The sequence below is a fragment of the Cordyceps militaris genome (genome assembly GCF_000225605.1).
Source record: "Cordyceps militaris CM01 unplaced genomic scaffold CCM_S00005, whole genome shotgun sequence".
Taxonomy (NCBI): Eukaryota; Fungi; Ascomycota; class Sordariomycetes; order Hypocreales; family Cordycipitaceae; genus Cordyceps; species Cordyceps militaris.
Genome location: NW_006271973.1, coordinates 1,475,241 through 1,489,090, shown reverse-complemented (window position 1 = coordinate 1,489,090; position 13,850 = coordinate 1,475,241). Strand labels below are relative to the sequence as shown.

Here is a 13,850-nt window from a genome sequence, read left to right as displayed (position 1 = left end):
CATGCGCGGGACGACAGCAGAAAGAGGTGCATCTTTCATTTCCAGTAATATCAGTAGGAGGAGCATCGCCCCCCTCCTAGCGACCGCGCGGATGATGGCGTCCCAAGAGCTCTTCGGCCACGTATTCCCTGATGATTTGGGCCTCGTTGGCGGCGCCCGACGTCTTGTCGGCGGCCGCTGCCAGTGGGCCGTCGATACGGAGTACTGGAGAGCAACTCACGAACTGCCTCGGATTGGGGTTTATTATTAATATCAGGATGACGAGGCAGATTGATGGAGTTGGTGCGATTGCGATTGCTACAGGCATGGTGCTTGGTACTTCAAGGTACCTGCCTACAGGTAGGTACTAAGGTACTAAGGTACCTTGCTCACTGTAATATGTGCTCTCCACCTATTTCTTTTTGGCCAGCGCCGAGCCTGGCATCGCTGGGAAAAAAAAACCACCCAAACAGCTGCCTGGGCCATCTCTCTGCTCACCACCACCGCACCACGTCTTTGGCTCCCGCGAGCCTATCATCTCCTCTTCCTCTCCTCCATCACCATCTTTTGCTCTCGGCCTCCTTCATTGGCAGTCCTCTTCTATTCAACACCCTCGCTCGCCGCTGTATTGATTTTTCATCATCCTACCGTCAAGCCCCCCTCGCTTCTCTACGCCATCCCTCCCGTCCGCCCGAGTCCGAATCCGTCGCCGTTTGCCCAGTTTTATTTTTGCCTACCCGCCATTACCAAACCCAACACGAACCGAATATTGCCATTTGCCTCGCAGAAGACCGCCCCCGTCGAAGCATTCTAGAATGATGCGTCTGTTCTAACCCCAGCCTTCAATTCCTTGCCGGCTTCGTTCTTTGCTTCTTTGTTCGCGGGCGTCGCCACCCGCGCCCAAACCGCTCTCGCCTCACTGGCTGCTTTCGCGACCACATCCAAACCGACTGATCGATCCATGATGCGAAAACCACAGTCTGGTGTGGCCCGCCCGACCACGCCCGACTCGCCCTCACCTCGCGCCCACACAGCTTGCCAGCATGGTTCGCATCGTCAACGGCATCGGCTAGAGACGCAACCGTGCCGACGCCGCAGCCTCGCTTGTGCCGACGGCCACCCTCGTCCTCTCGCCCTCGAGCTCTCAACTTTGACACACAAGGCCCGCTCGCGGCGGCGCCAGCTCACCGGCGCCATGTCTACCCCCGTCGTCTTTGTATATGCTTTGATGGCGCTTTTACTCGCTGCCGTTCCCGTCTCGGCCGTGCGCATCCCCTTCACCAACTGTCTCGACGAAAAGTACATCATCGCCCACAAGCTGCAATGGCGGCCCGTCTACGCCGATGCCAGATTCGACACCACCGACCCCAGACACATGCTCGAGGTCGTTGTCTGGGGAAATGTCACCGGCGCCCAAGATACCACGAATCCTCCCCCTACCATGGCACAGGATCCCATCTACTGGAAAGACGACGGCAAGACGAATGGCAAGATCATCAGCAGCGCCAACGGCAACAATGCCACCACACTGTTCCGCAGAGTAGACGTTCTCACTTATCGCCCGGTAAACGAGCGTGTTTTCTTCTGCTCGCAGGGCCTCAACGGCGGCCAGTGCCCTCTGGGTCCCTACTTCAACACATCACCAATGTATGTTAAACTCATTATGCTCGCAAGATCCTCTGCTAATCTTCATGTAGCGATTTTCCCAACAACCTCACCATGACCACTCTCCCGCGCAGCCTTTCTTCGTTTTCATACGTGAACCTAACTCACGATTTTGGATCCTCCTACTCCTTCTCCTCCTTTTCTTCCACGCTGCTCATGCTTTACGGCGACCAAGAAGCCACGAATATCGGCTGTATATCTTCCACCATTACCCCGGATCTCGGCTCGAATCGCAACGTCATCAAGTTTATGCCCCTCGTTATTCTCGTCATCTGCGGCTTCGCTGTCATCTTCGCCGGCAATTTTAGTCCCTGGGGTTCCACCGACATCTTCCAATGGTCCTCCAACTATGGCCGCGATGCCGATCAGCTGAGATTGGTAACTCCAGGTTTTGGCGACTGCCTACAGTACCTTCAGTTCGCCGTCTTGACTGGCGCTCTCAGCATCGGCTACCCCGGCTTCTACCAGCCTATTGTAAGCCAGGCCGCTTGGTCAACCATCATGTTCAATGAGAGCTTTGTCACGGACAAGCCCGGCTGGCGCAACGTCGTCGACGGCATATATGTAACACACCTCGACAACAGATATGGCCTACAGCACATGGGGCAACTCGTCGGCATGGCTGACGACCAGGACATCTGGGCCGGCATGATGGTCTGGCTTTGCGTTATTATACTCGCTGCTGCCGTCGTTGTGCAGCTTGGCTTTCTCATCCAATGGATTTATCGCCGCTCGACCAAGACCGCAGAGGAGGATTTGCGCGCCAAAAACATACCCTTTTCCATCGGCAACGTCGTCCGCATCCTCTACAATTACATGCTGCTACCTATTGTCAGCTTTTCTGCTTACCAGCTCGTGATTGCCGGTTCCGCACCAGTGTATTGCGTTGTCCTGGCCTGTGTGACCTTGGTCGTTCTGATTGCCTTTGCTACCTACTTGCTATTCTTGATTGTCACCACAAGACCAAAGTCTGTTTTATTCGACGACCTACCTACTGTGCTCCGTTTTGGCCCTCTCTATAATACTTACTCCGACGAAGCCGCCACCTTTGCTTTCATCCCGCTTGTGCTGCAATTTTGCCGTGGCCTGGCCATCGGCGCTGTGCAGCCGAGCGGCTTGGCCCAGATTGTCATTCTGGCCATTTGCGAAGTCATTCAAATCTTCACTCTCAACGCCGTGAAGCCATTCCAGTCGCCTACCTCGATGAATGCATATCACACCGTCTTTTCTTGCCTGCGACTCGTTACCATTCTACTCATGGTTGCTTTTGTGCCTGGCCTCGGTGTCACGGAAGGTCCCAAGGGCTGGATAGGGTATGCTATCCTCGTTATACATGGCGGTGTCCTCATTTTCGGCTTCCTCCTTAGTGCTCTGCAGACCATTCTCGAAGTCGTCGCCCGCATGATGGGTGCTGGTCGGGATAGCACTGTTGGTTCTACTAGAGGCGGTCTTTCCAAGATTTTTGGCGTGAGACAACTCAACAAGCGCGAATCCCATCGCCCGATTCCGTCGAGGACTAGCCAGATCTCTACTGCGGCTATGATTGATACTGAAAAAGCCAACCGTGCAGGATACATGCCAGCAAATGGACGAGTGCGAAGCAGCTCAGGTGGCAGCCTTGGAACTATCATGGCTGCACACAGGCACCGCAGCAGCTCCGTTCTCGACGGCATCGACGTCTATTCTAACGTTCACCACCGACCTGCAGAGAGCCCAGCTTCGTACCTACCGGGAACACCTGGCGAGACAAGCACCTTTTCTTTCCTTCCCTCTCCCAATCCCGCCGCGCGGTCAAGTCATGCACCTCCTGGCCAGCCTCCAACCCTCGCCGCTCTCGAAGCTGCTGACCCATATTATCGTCCACCTCGCAGACGCCGGTCAACCAACGAGAACTCACCGCAAGAACCGGCTTCGGGGCACTTTGCTCCTGACCAACCCGGTCTTTTGCAACCACCCGGCCAGCTCGGTGAGGCTGGCGACACTGGGACCGAGATTTCGCGCGGTGCCACGCCTATAGCACCAGGAACGGCATTTGGTCCACCAGGCACCGCCACCGCGGCCCTGAATGCTGTACCAAACAGGCCGGATTATGCTACGCGTGAAGTCGATTTCTACTATGGTGTCCGTGGCCCGGCCCTCAACTCTGATGGCCTCGGTCGCAAACTTGGCACAGGACCCGCCGATCCGACTGGTCCCATTGCTACTGCTACGAGTTGGCTCCGCAACATGATGGGCGGCAAGAGCAAAGACAAGAGCAAGGGGTTCGAAGTCGTTCGCAGCTCCCGGATGCCGCCTGCCATGGCCCGCAATGCAGGCTTTGGGGACGAGACACCCCCTGAGGGCATTCCTGTCGCTCTTGGCGTGCTTAGAAATGGCCCCATCGACGATGAAGACGAAGACGACAACTTGCAGCCCAACCGTGCCCCGAAACCGAGCACTGCGCTGCTAAAAACGGGAGGAGAGGCTCGCGACTCGGACGATGAGCACGAGCCTGGGGAGCCGACACCTGTCAGTCCCATATCGAGTGACGACGAAGATGAGGATGATGGCCAGGACTCTACATACTACGATGCACCTGATATCCCTCGCAAGAGTTCAAAACGCGATTCAGCCAACCTTTCGTACCGCCGCATGCCGTCCCTTAGCGTCGTGGACTCGCAAGATGCGGGCTCATCTCACGTTCAAGATGACAGATCCGAGCAGGCTCAAAAGCCTCCCGGCTCACCTTCGATTGGCCCGCCAAAGTTGCCCAACCTGCCGTTTGAGCGGACCAAATCTCAAAAGCGCCTATCGTCCATGTCCTCGATGGAGTACCGCGACGGATTTACCACTGTGGATCTGGGCAATGAGCGTCCAGCCAGCTATGGCATGGTTTCGCAGCACGCGATTAGTAGAGTCGATCCAAAGCACCCTCGGGCTGGGCTACACAGCAGCGCGGCGGAACTTGTCGATGAGAATGGCGTGCCCAAGACGAACTAGCACCCAATGTTTAATGTCTCTTCTACCACCAGACGTGATGAACGATTTTCTTGATAGAACACACACGCAGACGCACACCACACACCACACACCACACACCACCACCACACCACATACGGACATTAAAAGCATACATGTGCATGGCTAGAGCCGAGTTAATACGAAGGGATTTGGATTGCGAAATTGATTTTATTTGTTTATTTGAATTTTAGCGGCATGCGTGGTTTTACAAAATGTACATTGGTTTTGGTTTTATTTTATTGGATATTGGCTCTCATAGGAGAGATACAAATTGGGACCTATATAGGTTCATCTTGGTTGGACTCTAATAATATCTGGGCAAAGTTCCAGGCCAAGACTGGTTATTGGCCATGAGTATAAAGATTACTTCAATGCCTTGCCGCCTCTATTTCCGTAGACATGATGTGCATTCCTTGAATCAATACCGCCGTATATATCCCTGCCAAGCATGCAGCCATGTCTCTCTTCTTTTTCATGTCCGTGATGCCTCTCCCATGCTCTACAGCATGGCCGCACACATACCCCGTCTACTTGACCGTGATGAAGCCAATGCCCGACCTCGCCTTTTGCACCGCCCGCTTCAGCGCCTGCTCCTCGACATCGGTCCACTGCACGCTCAGCTCGTCCCATTTGCGGCCGGGCGTGTTGTACTCTCTCCGCCACTGGGCCTGCATGGCCTGCAGCGCGGCCATGCGGCGCGGGTCGCCCGAGCCGCTGTACACGAGCAGCGCGGTGCACGGCGGCAGCGCGTCGTGGATGCGCGCGATGCGCTGCGTCAGTCTCTGCACGCAGGCCTCGACGTCGTCGCCGCCGCCCTCCTCGCCCGTGTGCTCCTCGGGCCGGCCGTCGTCGCCGCCCGGCCGGTTCGCGTTCCACCAGCCCTGGCGGGCCTCGAGCTCGCGGAACCGCGCCCACGTAAAATCCACGCCCCCGCCGCGGACCTGCTTGCCGTCCGGGTCGCCGCGGACGCAGCGCAGCACGGCGGCGACGACGTCCTCGTCGGAGCGGCAGCCGAAGCGCACGGTGGCGCCGCCACCGTAGCCCTTGCCCGGGTCGCCCCAGTCGACGGCGCCGCTCGTCTTGCCCAGCTCGGCGCCGCCGCGGGCGGCGTCACCCCCTTGGGCCTTGTACGCGGTGCCGGCGCGGGCGAGGCGGTGGAAGAGGTTCTCGCCCTGGGCGGCGGACGCGCCCCAGGCCTTGCCCTTTTCGCACTTTTGCTTGACGAGGTCGAGACAGGTGCGCGCGTCCTCGACGGCGTCGTGGCCGGCCTCGCCGCCCTTTTGGATGCGCCGGCCGAGGTACTTTTCCGCCAGGTACTTGAGCGAGGACTTGAGCGGGGGCCCGCGCGGGTGCGGGAAGAGGAGCGAGGTGTCGACGATGAAGGGGTGCGTGAGCTGCAGCGCCTTGGTGTCGGACTCGAGGGAGTGGCCGAGGAGGATGGTGCGCGGGGTGAGCAGCGCGAGCAGGCGCGCCTGGATGTCGCCGAGCGTCGTGGTGACGGGCGCGAGCATCTCGGCCGTGATGCCCGAGAAGCGCGTGAGGTAGTCGGTGATGGGCTTGGCGGGGCGCACGAGCTCGTCGAGGACGACGTCGCCGCACCAGTCGACGACGCTGACGCGCGTGAGCGCAAACTCGTCGGCGCCCGTGAGGCACATTTCGCAGTCAATCGCCAGCACCGTCCGGCCGGCCGTCACGCTGCCGTGCTCGACCTCGGCCTCGGGCACGTCCCCGTCCTGGAGGCGGTCAACCGCCGTGCGCACCCATCCTTCGGGCAGGACAAACGCGTCCCGCGCCGCCGCCGTGTCGTCGGCCATCATCGCCGGGTGCACCAGGTACCCGTTTTCAGCGAGTTCCGACGCCGTGGCGAGGTACTCTGTGATGCGCGTGCGCTCATTCTTCCACCCGGACGGTTCGCGGGCATGCTTGACGCCGCCATTCTGCTGCTTGCCCTGCTGCTTGTCCTTGGGCGCGGGCGCGGTGAGGAACGCGGCGAGCGGCGAGTGCATCTTGCCATGGCGGTCGTCGCCGGGCGTCTTGACCGGCCACAGCTGCGGGAACATGTCGGCGAACGGCCGCAGCGCCTCTGCGAGGTCTTCCTTTACGAGCGCCCGCGGGTAGTAGTCGTCTGGTGACTCGTGATGCTGCTGCTCCTTGGACCGCAACGGCGGCGCCGCAGCACTATCGTCGTCCCGCGTCTCGTTGAAGCGCGCCAGGTCCACGCCCGGCTGGAACATGGCCTCTTCCAGCCCGGGCACCATGAGGGCGACAATCTTGCGAAAGGCGGGCCGGTGCGACACGGCGCACCACTGCGGACCGGTGCCGTCGGCGAAGATGTACGTGACGAGGTCGCGCAGGTGGCTGACGCCGATGCGCGACTGCAGCCGCGCGTTGGGGGAAAAGGTGATGGCGGGGTAGTTCTTGCCCGGACGCGGCGGCTTCTTGCTCTTCTTGGCGGAGCGGCTGATGGTCTGCCACTCGCTGCCGCCGTCGTCGTCGTCTGTCTTGGGCTTCTTCTCGGCGGCGGCGGCTTCGTCGCCGTCGTCGTCGTCGTGCCCGTCGTGGGGGCTGGTGCGCTTGAGGCTCAGACTGCTTCTTCTGCTGCTCGGATGGGCGGCATCGTCGGTGCCGGCAGCCTTGGCGGTTGGTGCCGCCGCCCTGTTCTCGTCGTCAGAGGCCATGGCTGGGGTGGTGGTGCCCGGCGTGCCGCTGTCGTCGAGGGACAGGCCGAGGAGGCTGCGAGCGACGGTTTTGGCTTGTTTGATGATTTCGCGTAGATATGTGAGCATGGACTGTGGACAGTAGCGATTGCCGGCAATTCTATTGGGAAAGGATGTACGTAATGGCGCACAATGGGAAATCTGGCTTGCTGTTGATGTATGATGTTTGCAAAAAGACAAGAAAAAATAGAAAGCTCCAGATCGGGTTCTTGACCGGCCCCGCTTTAGTAGCAAAGCTTGTGTACATGGACACAATCATAGTGATACATGTACATGACTATTTTAAGACGGAAAATATAGTATTTTTAGGTTCCGAATATTTCAATGAGACATGGTGCATATGAAACCACATCTTGTCGTGTGCATCGTCAGTCTACAGCCCAAAATCCTCCTTGAGCACATCCCGCCCCAAGTCGGCCAGGATATCAAGCTGCTGCCCGACACCATACTCGAAAAACGCCTGCGCCCTGTCGCTCTTGGGGTCTTGGCGCCACAGCCGGATCAGACTCAGCTCCTGTTCACGGCCCTTGAGTTTCGCGATGATGGCCAGGACGTCGCGCGCCTGCTGCGCGAGCTCCCACGCGGCGAGGTGCGGCGGCGGCGCCGTGTCGAGCACCATGAGCAGCAGCATCTGCGCCAGCGAGACCTGGTCTACGTCGCGCAGCGCGTCGCGCAGCCTCGTCCCGACGTCGGCCGCCGCCGCCGCAGACGCCTGCACGGCCCTGCCGCCCTCCTCCGCCGCCGTCTCGGCTGCCGTGTTGGAGAGCAGCTTGGCGAGCAGGTAGAGGTTCTTGGCCCGCACGGGGTGGAACGGCGCGGGGAAGCGGTACGGGTCCGCGTCGCGCGCGAGCAGCGCCGCGACGGCCAGCGCCCGCGCGAAATCCTCCTTGTGGCCGTAGTAGATGGCCAGCTCCGTGAGCGTCTGCGGCAGCGGCGTCACGGCCCAGAGCGCCGCGTCGATGAGGCCGCGACAGCCGACCAGCTGCTGCGCCAGCGCCGCGCGGCGGTCCGTCAGCGCGGCGGGAAAGGGCTCAAAGTGCAGCGCCGCCGCCGCCGCGCGCGCAACGGCCTGCGGCGCGGGCGTGCTCACGGCCGGGTGCGTCTGCAGCTTGGTGCCGTCGCCGAGGACGCTGTCGTCGTTGAGGGCAAAGTCGCGGTAGTGCGCGCTGGCCTGGTAGACGCAGAGGTCCTGGGTGCAGCGCCGGCAGCGGCATTCGAAATGGTACGGCGCGAGCGCGGCCTGGCGCTTGCTGAGGGAGCTCGTGTAGTCTTGACAGCGTCAGCGTCTGGAACTGGTGCAGTAGGCGGGTGTGCAGGGGGTGGGGGCTTATATATATACCTGTGTAAGAAATCTCAATCTCGTCGCCGCTCTGGATGCGTTGCTCTGCGCGTAGTACGGCGGTCCGTCCGACAAACTGGACAAAGGCGTTGGGGAGGCAGGAATGGTTGGCCATGGCCAGTGTAGGCTCGAGGAAGATGCCGACGTGCCCCAAGTCGGCATCAAACCTGTGAAAGGCATTTGTTTGCAGCTAAAGCCAGCAATTAGCATCTCTCTTCCCCAGCAGCCGTCCAGCAGCCGTCCAAGCCCACCTTGCACAGTATCTCGGCCGCTTCCCGTACCGCCCCTTCGCTCGTCTCCATCCCTGCAAACGCGCAGCCGGCCATGGCCATCAACTCCATGTCGGCCCAGCCCGGGGCGCGCCTCCTCTGCGCCGCATGCCCCTCGAGGCCGTCGAGCAAGTCGCGCGTGTGCCCGCCACCACTCCGCAGCAGCAGCAGCAGCTGGACGAGCGCGCGGACGGGCGCGGGGATCTCGCGGCGCCTCCTGGCCGGCGGGATGGCGCCCGTCAGCGCCGCGCACTCGGCGGCGTGCCCAGAGGACCACGCGGCCGCCTGGCACTGCGCGTCGCAGTAGTAGGCGGCGCGGCAGCGCGAGCACGGCCGCGGCGTGACGCCGCGCAGGCAAAAGGAGCACACGATGGTGAGGTGCGACAGCGACGGCACCAGGATGAGGGGCGAGAAGACGGCGAGGACGCCGCCGGCTGCGACTGTCTTGGTCGCGTGCAGGGCGCGGCCTCTGGTCGAGTGCGGCTTGATGACCACGCCGTCGGGAACGGCGGGCGCCATTTTGAGGATGGATGCGAAGCACACTGCTGCCTTAGGGTGCCGTTGCCTGTTGCTGGAGATTGTTCGTTGGTTGGGTATGTACAGATGGAAACTTCTAGTGCTAGTGAAGCTCCACCAAGTTGGCACCGTATAACACAGTTTCTATAGCACATCACCACGCGTAATCACCACAACCTGTTAGCATTCATTTTACATTTTGTAGTCTATTAGTATATACATTATATATTACAGCTCCACATGTTTGGACGGTGCCGTATTCTTCTTTCGTGCTGCCGCCAGTCGCGCCTGGACATCTCTGCTCCAGTGTCCTTTGTCGCCCTTGTTCGCCTTGGCGATGCGCGCGACGTGATAGTCCCAGCAGCCCTCGGGCGCCTGCCACGACTCCTTTGCGCACTGCTCGTCCGTAAGCTTGGGCGCGCGCGGCCACTCGCCGGCCACGGCGCCCATGTCCGCGTCGAGGAAGTGGTCCACGGCGAGCAGGCCGACCTTGCGCTGCGCAGCCGCCCACGCCTTGTCCTCGCGCGCGAGCACGCGCGCCAGCTCCCCCATGAGATGGTGGCGCAGAAAGTCGGCGCGGATGGCGGGATCCTTGATGAGGCCGCTGATGGCCGCCACCCGGGCCTTGATCAGGGGCGCCGCGGCGGCGTCCTGGTCCGGGCGCGGCCCGATGCTGCGGAAGAGCTCGCTGGCCAGCGGCGCCATGCCTTCGGGGCAGTAGTGCTGCAAGAGGCCGGGCCACTGCTTGCTGACCGCGGCGAGCGCCGTCGGGTTGTTCTGCAAGCTGGCGGCGAGGATGGCGGCCGCCTGCTGGTCTCTGGGCAGGACGGCGAGATCCTCGGCATCTTGGGCCCGCGGGTACGGTTCCTGGATCATGTGGCAGACGAGCGCCTTGACCACGTCGGGATCCTCTGCGATTTGGAGGCCGTAGTACATGTCGTGGGCCAGCTCTTCGAGACCCTCGAGCGAGGCGTCGAAGCTCGGGTCGTGCTCGCCCCTCTCGGCTTTCAAGAGCTTCATGGCGTCGACAAACGCCTTGGCGGCGTGCGGCGGTGTCTTTATCTGGCCCGCTGTCTCATAGACGGGGGCTCCTGGGGGTATGATGGGATCATCACGCGCGGCCGGCTCGACCACGACGACGGCCTGCTCCTTTAGGAGGCCCTCGAGCGAGGGGTCGCCTTCGCCGGGCACGTTGATCTTGGCCTCCTTCTCACCGGTGTAGATGTTGAGGCGCACGTGGAGGCCTTGTGGGATCTCCTGGCCGTCGCGGATCTGCTGGAACTCATCCGTGGCTTCAAAGAGGCGTGGGTAGCAGTCCTGGGGGTCGCTGGTGTGACAGATCAAGTCTGGTTTTGAGTTTTCTGCACTGGCCAGAACCGGCGTGGAGAGGACCGCGAGGGCGACGCCAAGCAGGAGGGCGAAGAGCGTGGGCAGGCGCAGCAGCCGTGATTGTGATGGCATTGCAGAAGATGGCTGGTTACCAGCCACTGGTCCGACTAAGGGTAGGGGAAGAAAACGGTCATACGAGAATGAGGAGCCGGACCTGCCAGAGAGGGGATCAACTCTGATATGTAGTTCTGTAAAGACGCCCCGGCCCCGGCAGAGCAAGTATGACTCTTTTCCAAAAGGACAGGTTGTAATTACGTTGATGATGGGGCAGTAGAATATTGTAGAGGCCACGGTGGTTCGCGGTACAGCGCGGTTGTCGCCAACATGGCGGGGGTTGATTGGTCAGGAATGCTTAGTCATGCCAGGCGTCCACTGTATTTCCCGAACACAGCCCCTGTAGCCTGTAGGCTGCTCCAGTAGTCCTGGCGCTCCAGGGTAGGTGCCTGGTGTATTCGAGTTACAATTGTACTGATGATGATATGAACACACAAAGGCTCATGACGTGTATCCGGTGGAATACCTTTAACCGCTTAACAGAGGAACGAGGCTACTGTCTACATAATCGTTGCTCTTATTAAGCCTCTGAGGTAGTGCAACGTCCAGTGGCGCCCGTTGCTCACTTTTTAGCTTCTCCCCAAGTCTTCAATATATCCATCCTCATTTCTAGAATAAAGTTCATCATTATTGTTACGGAGCGCCAGCCATCTTTTCAGCTCTCCTCGACACGCCTTCAAAGCATCATCAGCCTGACCACACGTTTGTCAAGAGGCTGGTCGTTGGCCACCCATTCCTGACCACCAGCCTCTCACTTGCGACAAGGTCTCGTAATACAATGAAAATGACTTGCACGTTGACCAAAATAACCAACTAGGAGAATGTAGTGCGCAGGGAAAGAAATAGAAGGCCACCTAGACCCCCCCATTGCTGCGCGAGGTTGGCGCGACCAACAATGGGGAACGTTGCAAAGCCAGCATTCCAGTCGCCCGTTTGGCCTACCCGCCCGGCCGGATAGACTGCGTCATGAGAGAGAGTCGAGGCAGCAGCGACGTGGATATTCTACGAGGGCTGGTAGGCAGAACTGCATTGTCAATGACGCGCTCAGCTGGCAAGGGTGTGGCTTGCATCGCAACGTATAAAGAGCCATAGTCGACGCTCTCCCTTCTGCACTTTGAGACATCAACCACAACGACAATAACCGATCAACCAAAACGAACAAAAGCCAAAGCAGAACCTTGCCCATCTACTGCGGAACGGACCAACTTTGCCTGATTTCCATTCTGGCACGGTCCCCCCGCCGCCCTCTGCAACCTCGAACCCCCCCCCCCCCCTCCTCTTTCCAACGACATCCCGCCATGTCTCTGCTTTCCTCCTTTTTCGGGCTCGTGTTCCTCGCGCTGGCATTTACAGGCATCCAGGCCATGCCGCTGAGTACGCACCCGTCGAGCCACATGGTCCTGCACCAGCTGAAACGCAGCCGCGCAATGTCCAGAATGTCGGCGGCAAACCACCACCACTAAAGGGTGCAGCGCATCGCCAGACCGAAACAAGAAGATCAAAAACGAGGGAAAAAAAACAGAATCAAAACCAAACACTCCTTTACACGAATTCCTGCCTGGTTGCAGGTATATACGCACCGCTGCACCAATGAGTCGCAAGGCTCCGAAAAGTCACAACGACAACAACGCCGCTCGCTGCCTTTGCCGCTGACACGCGCGCGCAAGTTGAAACCGGTGCTGGCCACCTGATTTTACACCAACTCTCCATTGCAACGCCTGCCTGGTTGTATGGTTGTATGGAGAGAGTCGCTTGCAAACTTACAGACTTGGCTTGGTCCAATCAAACCTATCCTTGATGTCTGGCACATCACTTCCACGTCCGCGCCGCACAAGGCTGCAACTCCAATCATTCCACGAAAGAGGCATTGCATCAATGTCTCTGCCTTTGCTTCTACATGTGCCTAGAGCACCACCCATTTTGTCGACAGAGCACAGCAGCTGCCAGGCGCACAAACTGCCTGCTCTTGTTACAACTCGCCGTCTCACGCTGTCCTTACCGTCTACCACTTCGCGCGCCGCCGGCAGCGCAGCGTTAACAACCTGTGGAAGCTCGAGCTCGAGCTTTCTTCGTCATTCACTCCACATTATTCACTTCATACGTCGACATGACAACACAACAGCTTCTTCATATTGGACTCTTCTGAAGAGTCGCTCGACAAGTCTTGGTTTCCATCACTCCTTGCAAGGCTGGCTTCACTTGATGCAGGTCATCACATCACTTTCCTTACAATCTGAACAAGATCCTTCTTCCTCTTGACGCTGTCAAAGTACATCATCTCACACACTCCTTGTTGGTTGGCTGGCCGATTGAACTCTGAGACTGGTACGCGGGGCGTTGATGGCTTCTTGTTTTATTTCCATGGCACCAATCGCTCTACGCTTGATTCCATGGCCACGTTCCTTTTTTCCTTGCGGTAGATTTGTCATTGTTCTTTTCTTTCTTTTTTCTTTGGCCCCTACCCTAGTCTCTCATTTTAGTTTTTGTAATGCGGCTTTTGAGTACTAATACACTTGCTTTTTGAATGGTAATTTTACCCTTGGTGTGCGCCACTGAGAGTATTTCTTTTTTTCATTTCATTTCTTTTCGAAAACGTGCCCAAACTGCGGTGGTTTTCACACTCTCGCTGAAACGCGTTAGCACACGGCGCATACATGACGACCATGATGACCGAAAGAGAGCAAATTTAAAAAGTCGTTGTATACGGTATACTCGAAACTAACTCGTACATGCGACTTATTGCCTGTCAATTTCGTCCAGGGGCAGCCCGATCCTGCGACCTCCTCCGAGTGGCGCGCATCAGGGGTACGAATCCCTACTAATTGCGCAAGTTCACTCTATTGCGGAGGAACAATCCACAGCACGGCTGCCCGGCCGGGTATTCGGGTCTTTTACCGATTCTTCATCTAGTTACAGCCCATT

General features: G+C 59.0%; 4 protein-coding genes across 4 annotated transcripts; 1 reads left to right on the top strand and 3 right to left on the bottom strand.

The window, feature by feature from the left end:
* Nucleotide 1: 1 nt before the first annotated feature.
* CCM_06811 (uncharacterized protein) lies at nt 2-4,623 on the top strand (the record flags this gene model as incomplete). The annotated part of the gene is made up of 5 exons (XM_006671949.1): nt 2-183; nt 257-339; nt 453-664; nt 794-1,626; nt 1,677-4,623. 5 exons carry the CDS (start codon nt 2-4, stop codon nt 4,621-4,623), a joined length of 4,257 nt encoding a protein of 1,418 aa, XP_006672012.1.
* Nucleotides 4,624-5,171: 548 nt separating this feature from the next.
* CCM_06810 (exonuclease) lies at nt 5,172-7,430 on the bottom strand (the record flags this gene model as incomplete). The annotated part of the gene is made up of 1 exon (XM_006671948.1): nt 5,172-7,430. One exon carries the CDS (start codon nt 7,428-7,430, stop codon nt 5,172-5,174), a length of 2,259 nt encoding a protein of 752 aa, XP_006672011.1.
* Nucleotides 7,431-7,734: 304 nt separating this feature from the next.
* CCM_06809 (SET domain protein) lies at nt 7,735-9,488 on the bottom strand (the record flags this gene model as incomplete). Its single annotated transcript, XM_006671947.1, has 3 exons — nt 7,735-8,630; nt 8,701-8,890; nt 8,952-9,488. 3 exons carry the CDS (start codon nt 9,486-9,488, stop codon nt 7,735-7,737), a joined length of 1,623 nt encoding a protein of 540 aa, XP_006672010.1.
* A 225-nt stretch (nt 9,489-9,713) lies between these two features.
* CCM_06808 (ER translocation nucleotide exchange factor, putative) lies at nt 9,714-10,946 on the bottom strand (the record flags this gene model as incomplete). Its single annotated transcript, XM_006671946.1, has 1 exon — nt 9,714-10,946. One exon carries the CDS (start codon nt 10,944-10,946, stop codon nt 9,714-9,716), a length of 1,233 nt encoding a protein of 410 aa, XP_006672009.1.
* Nucleotides 10,947-13,850: the final 2,904 nt, after the last annotated feature.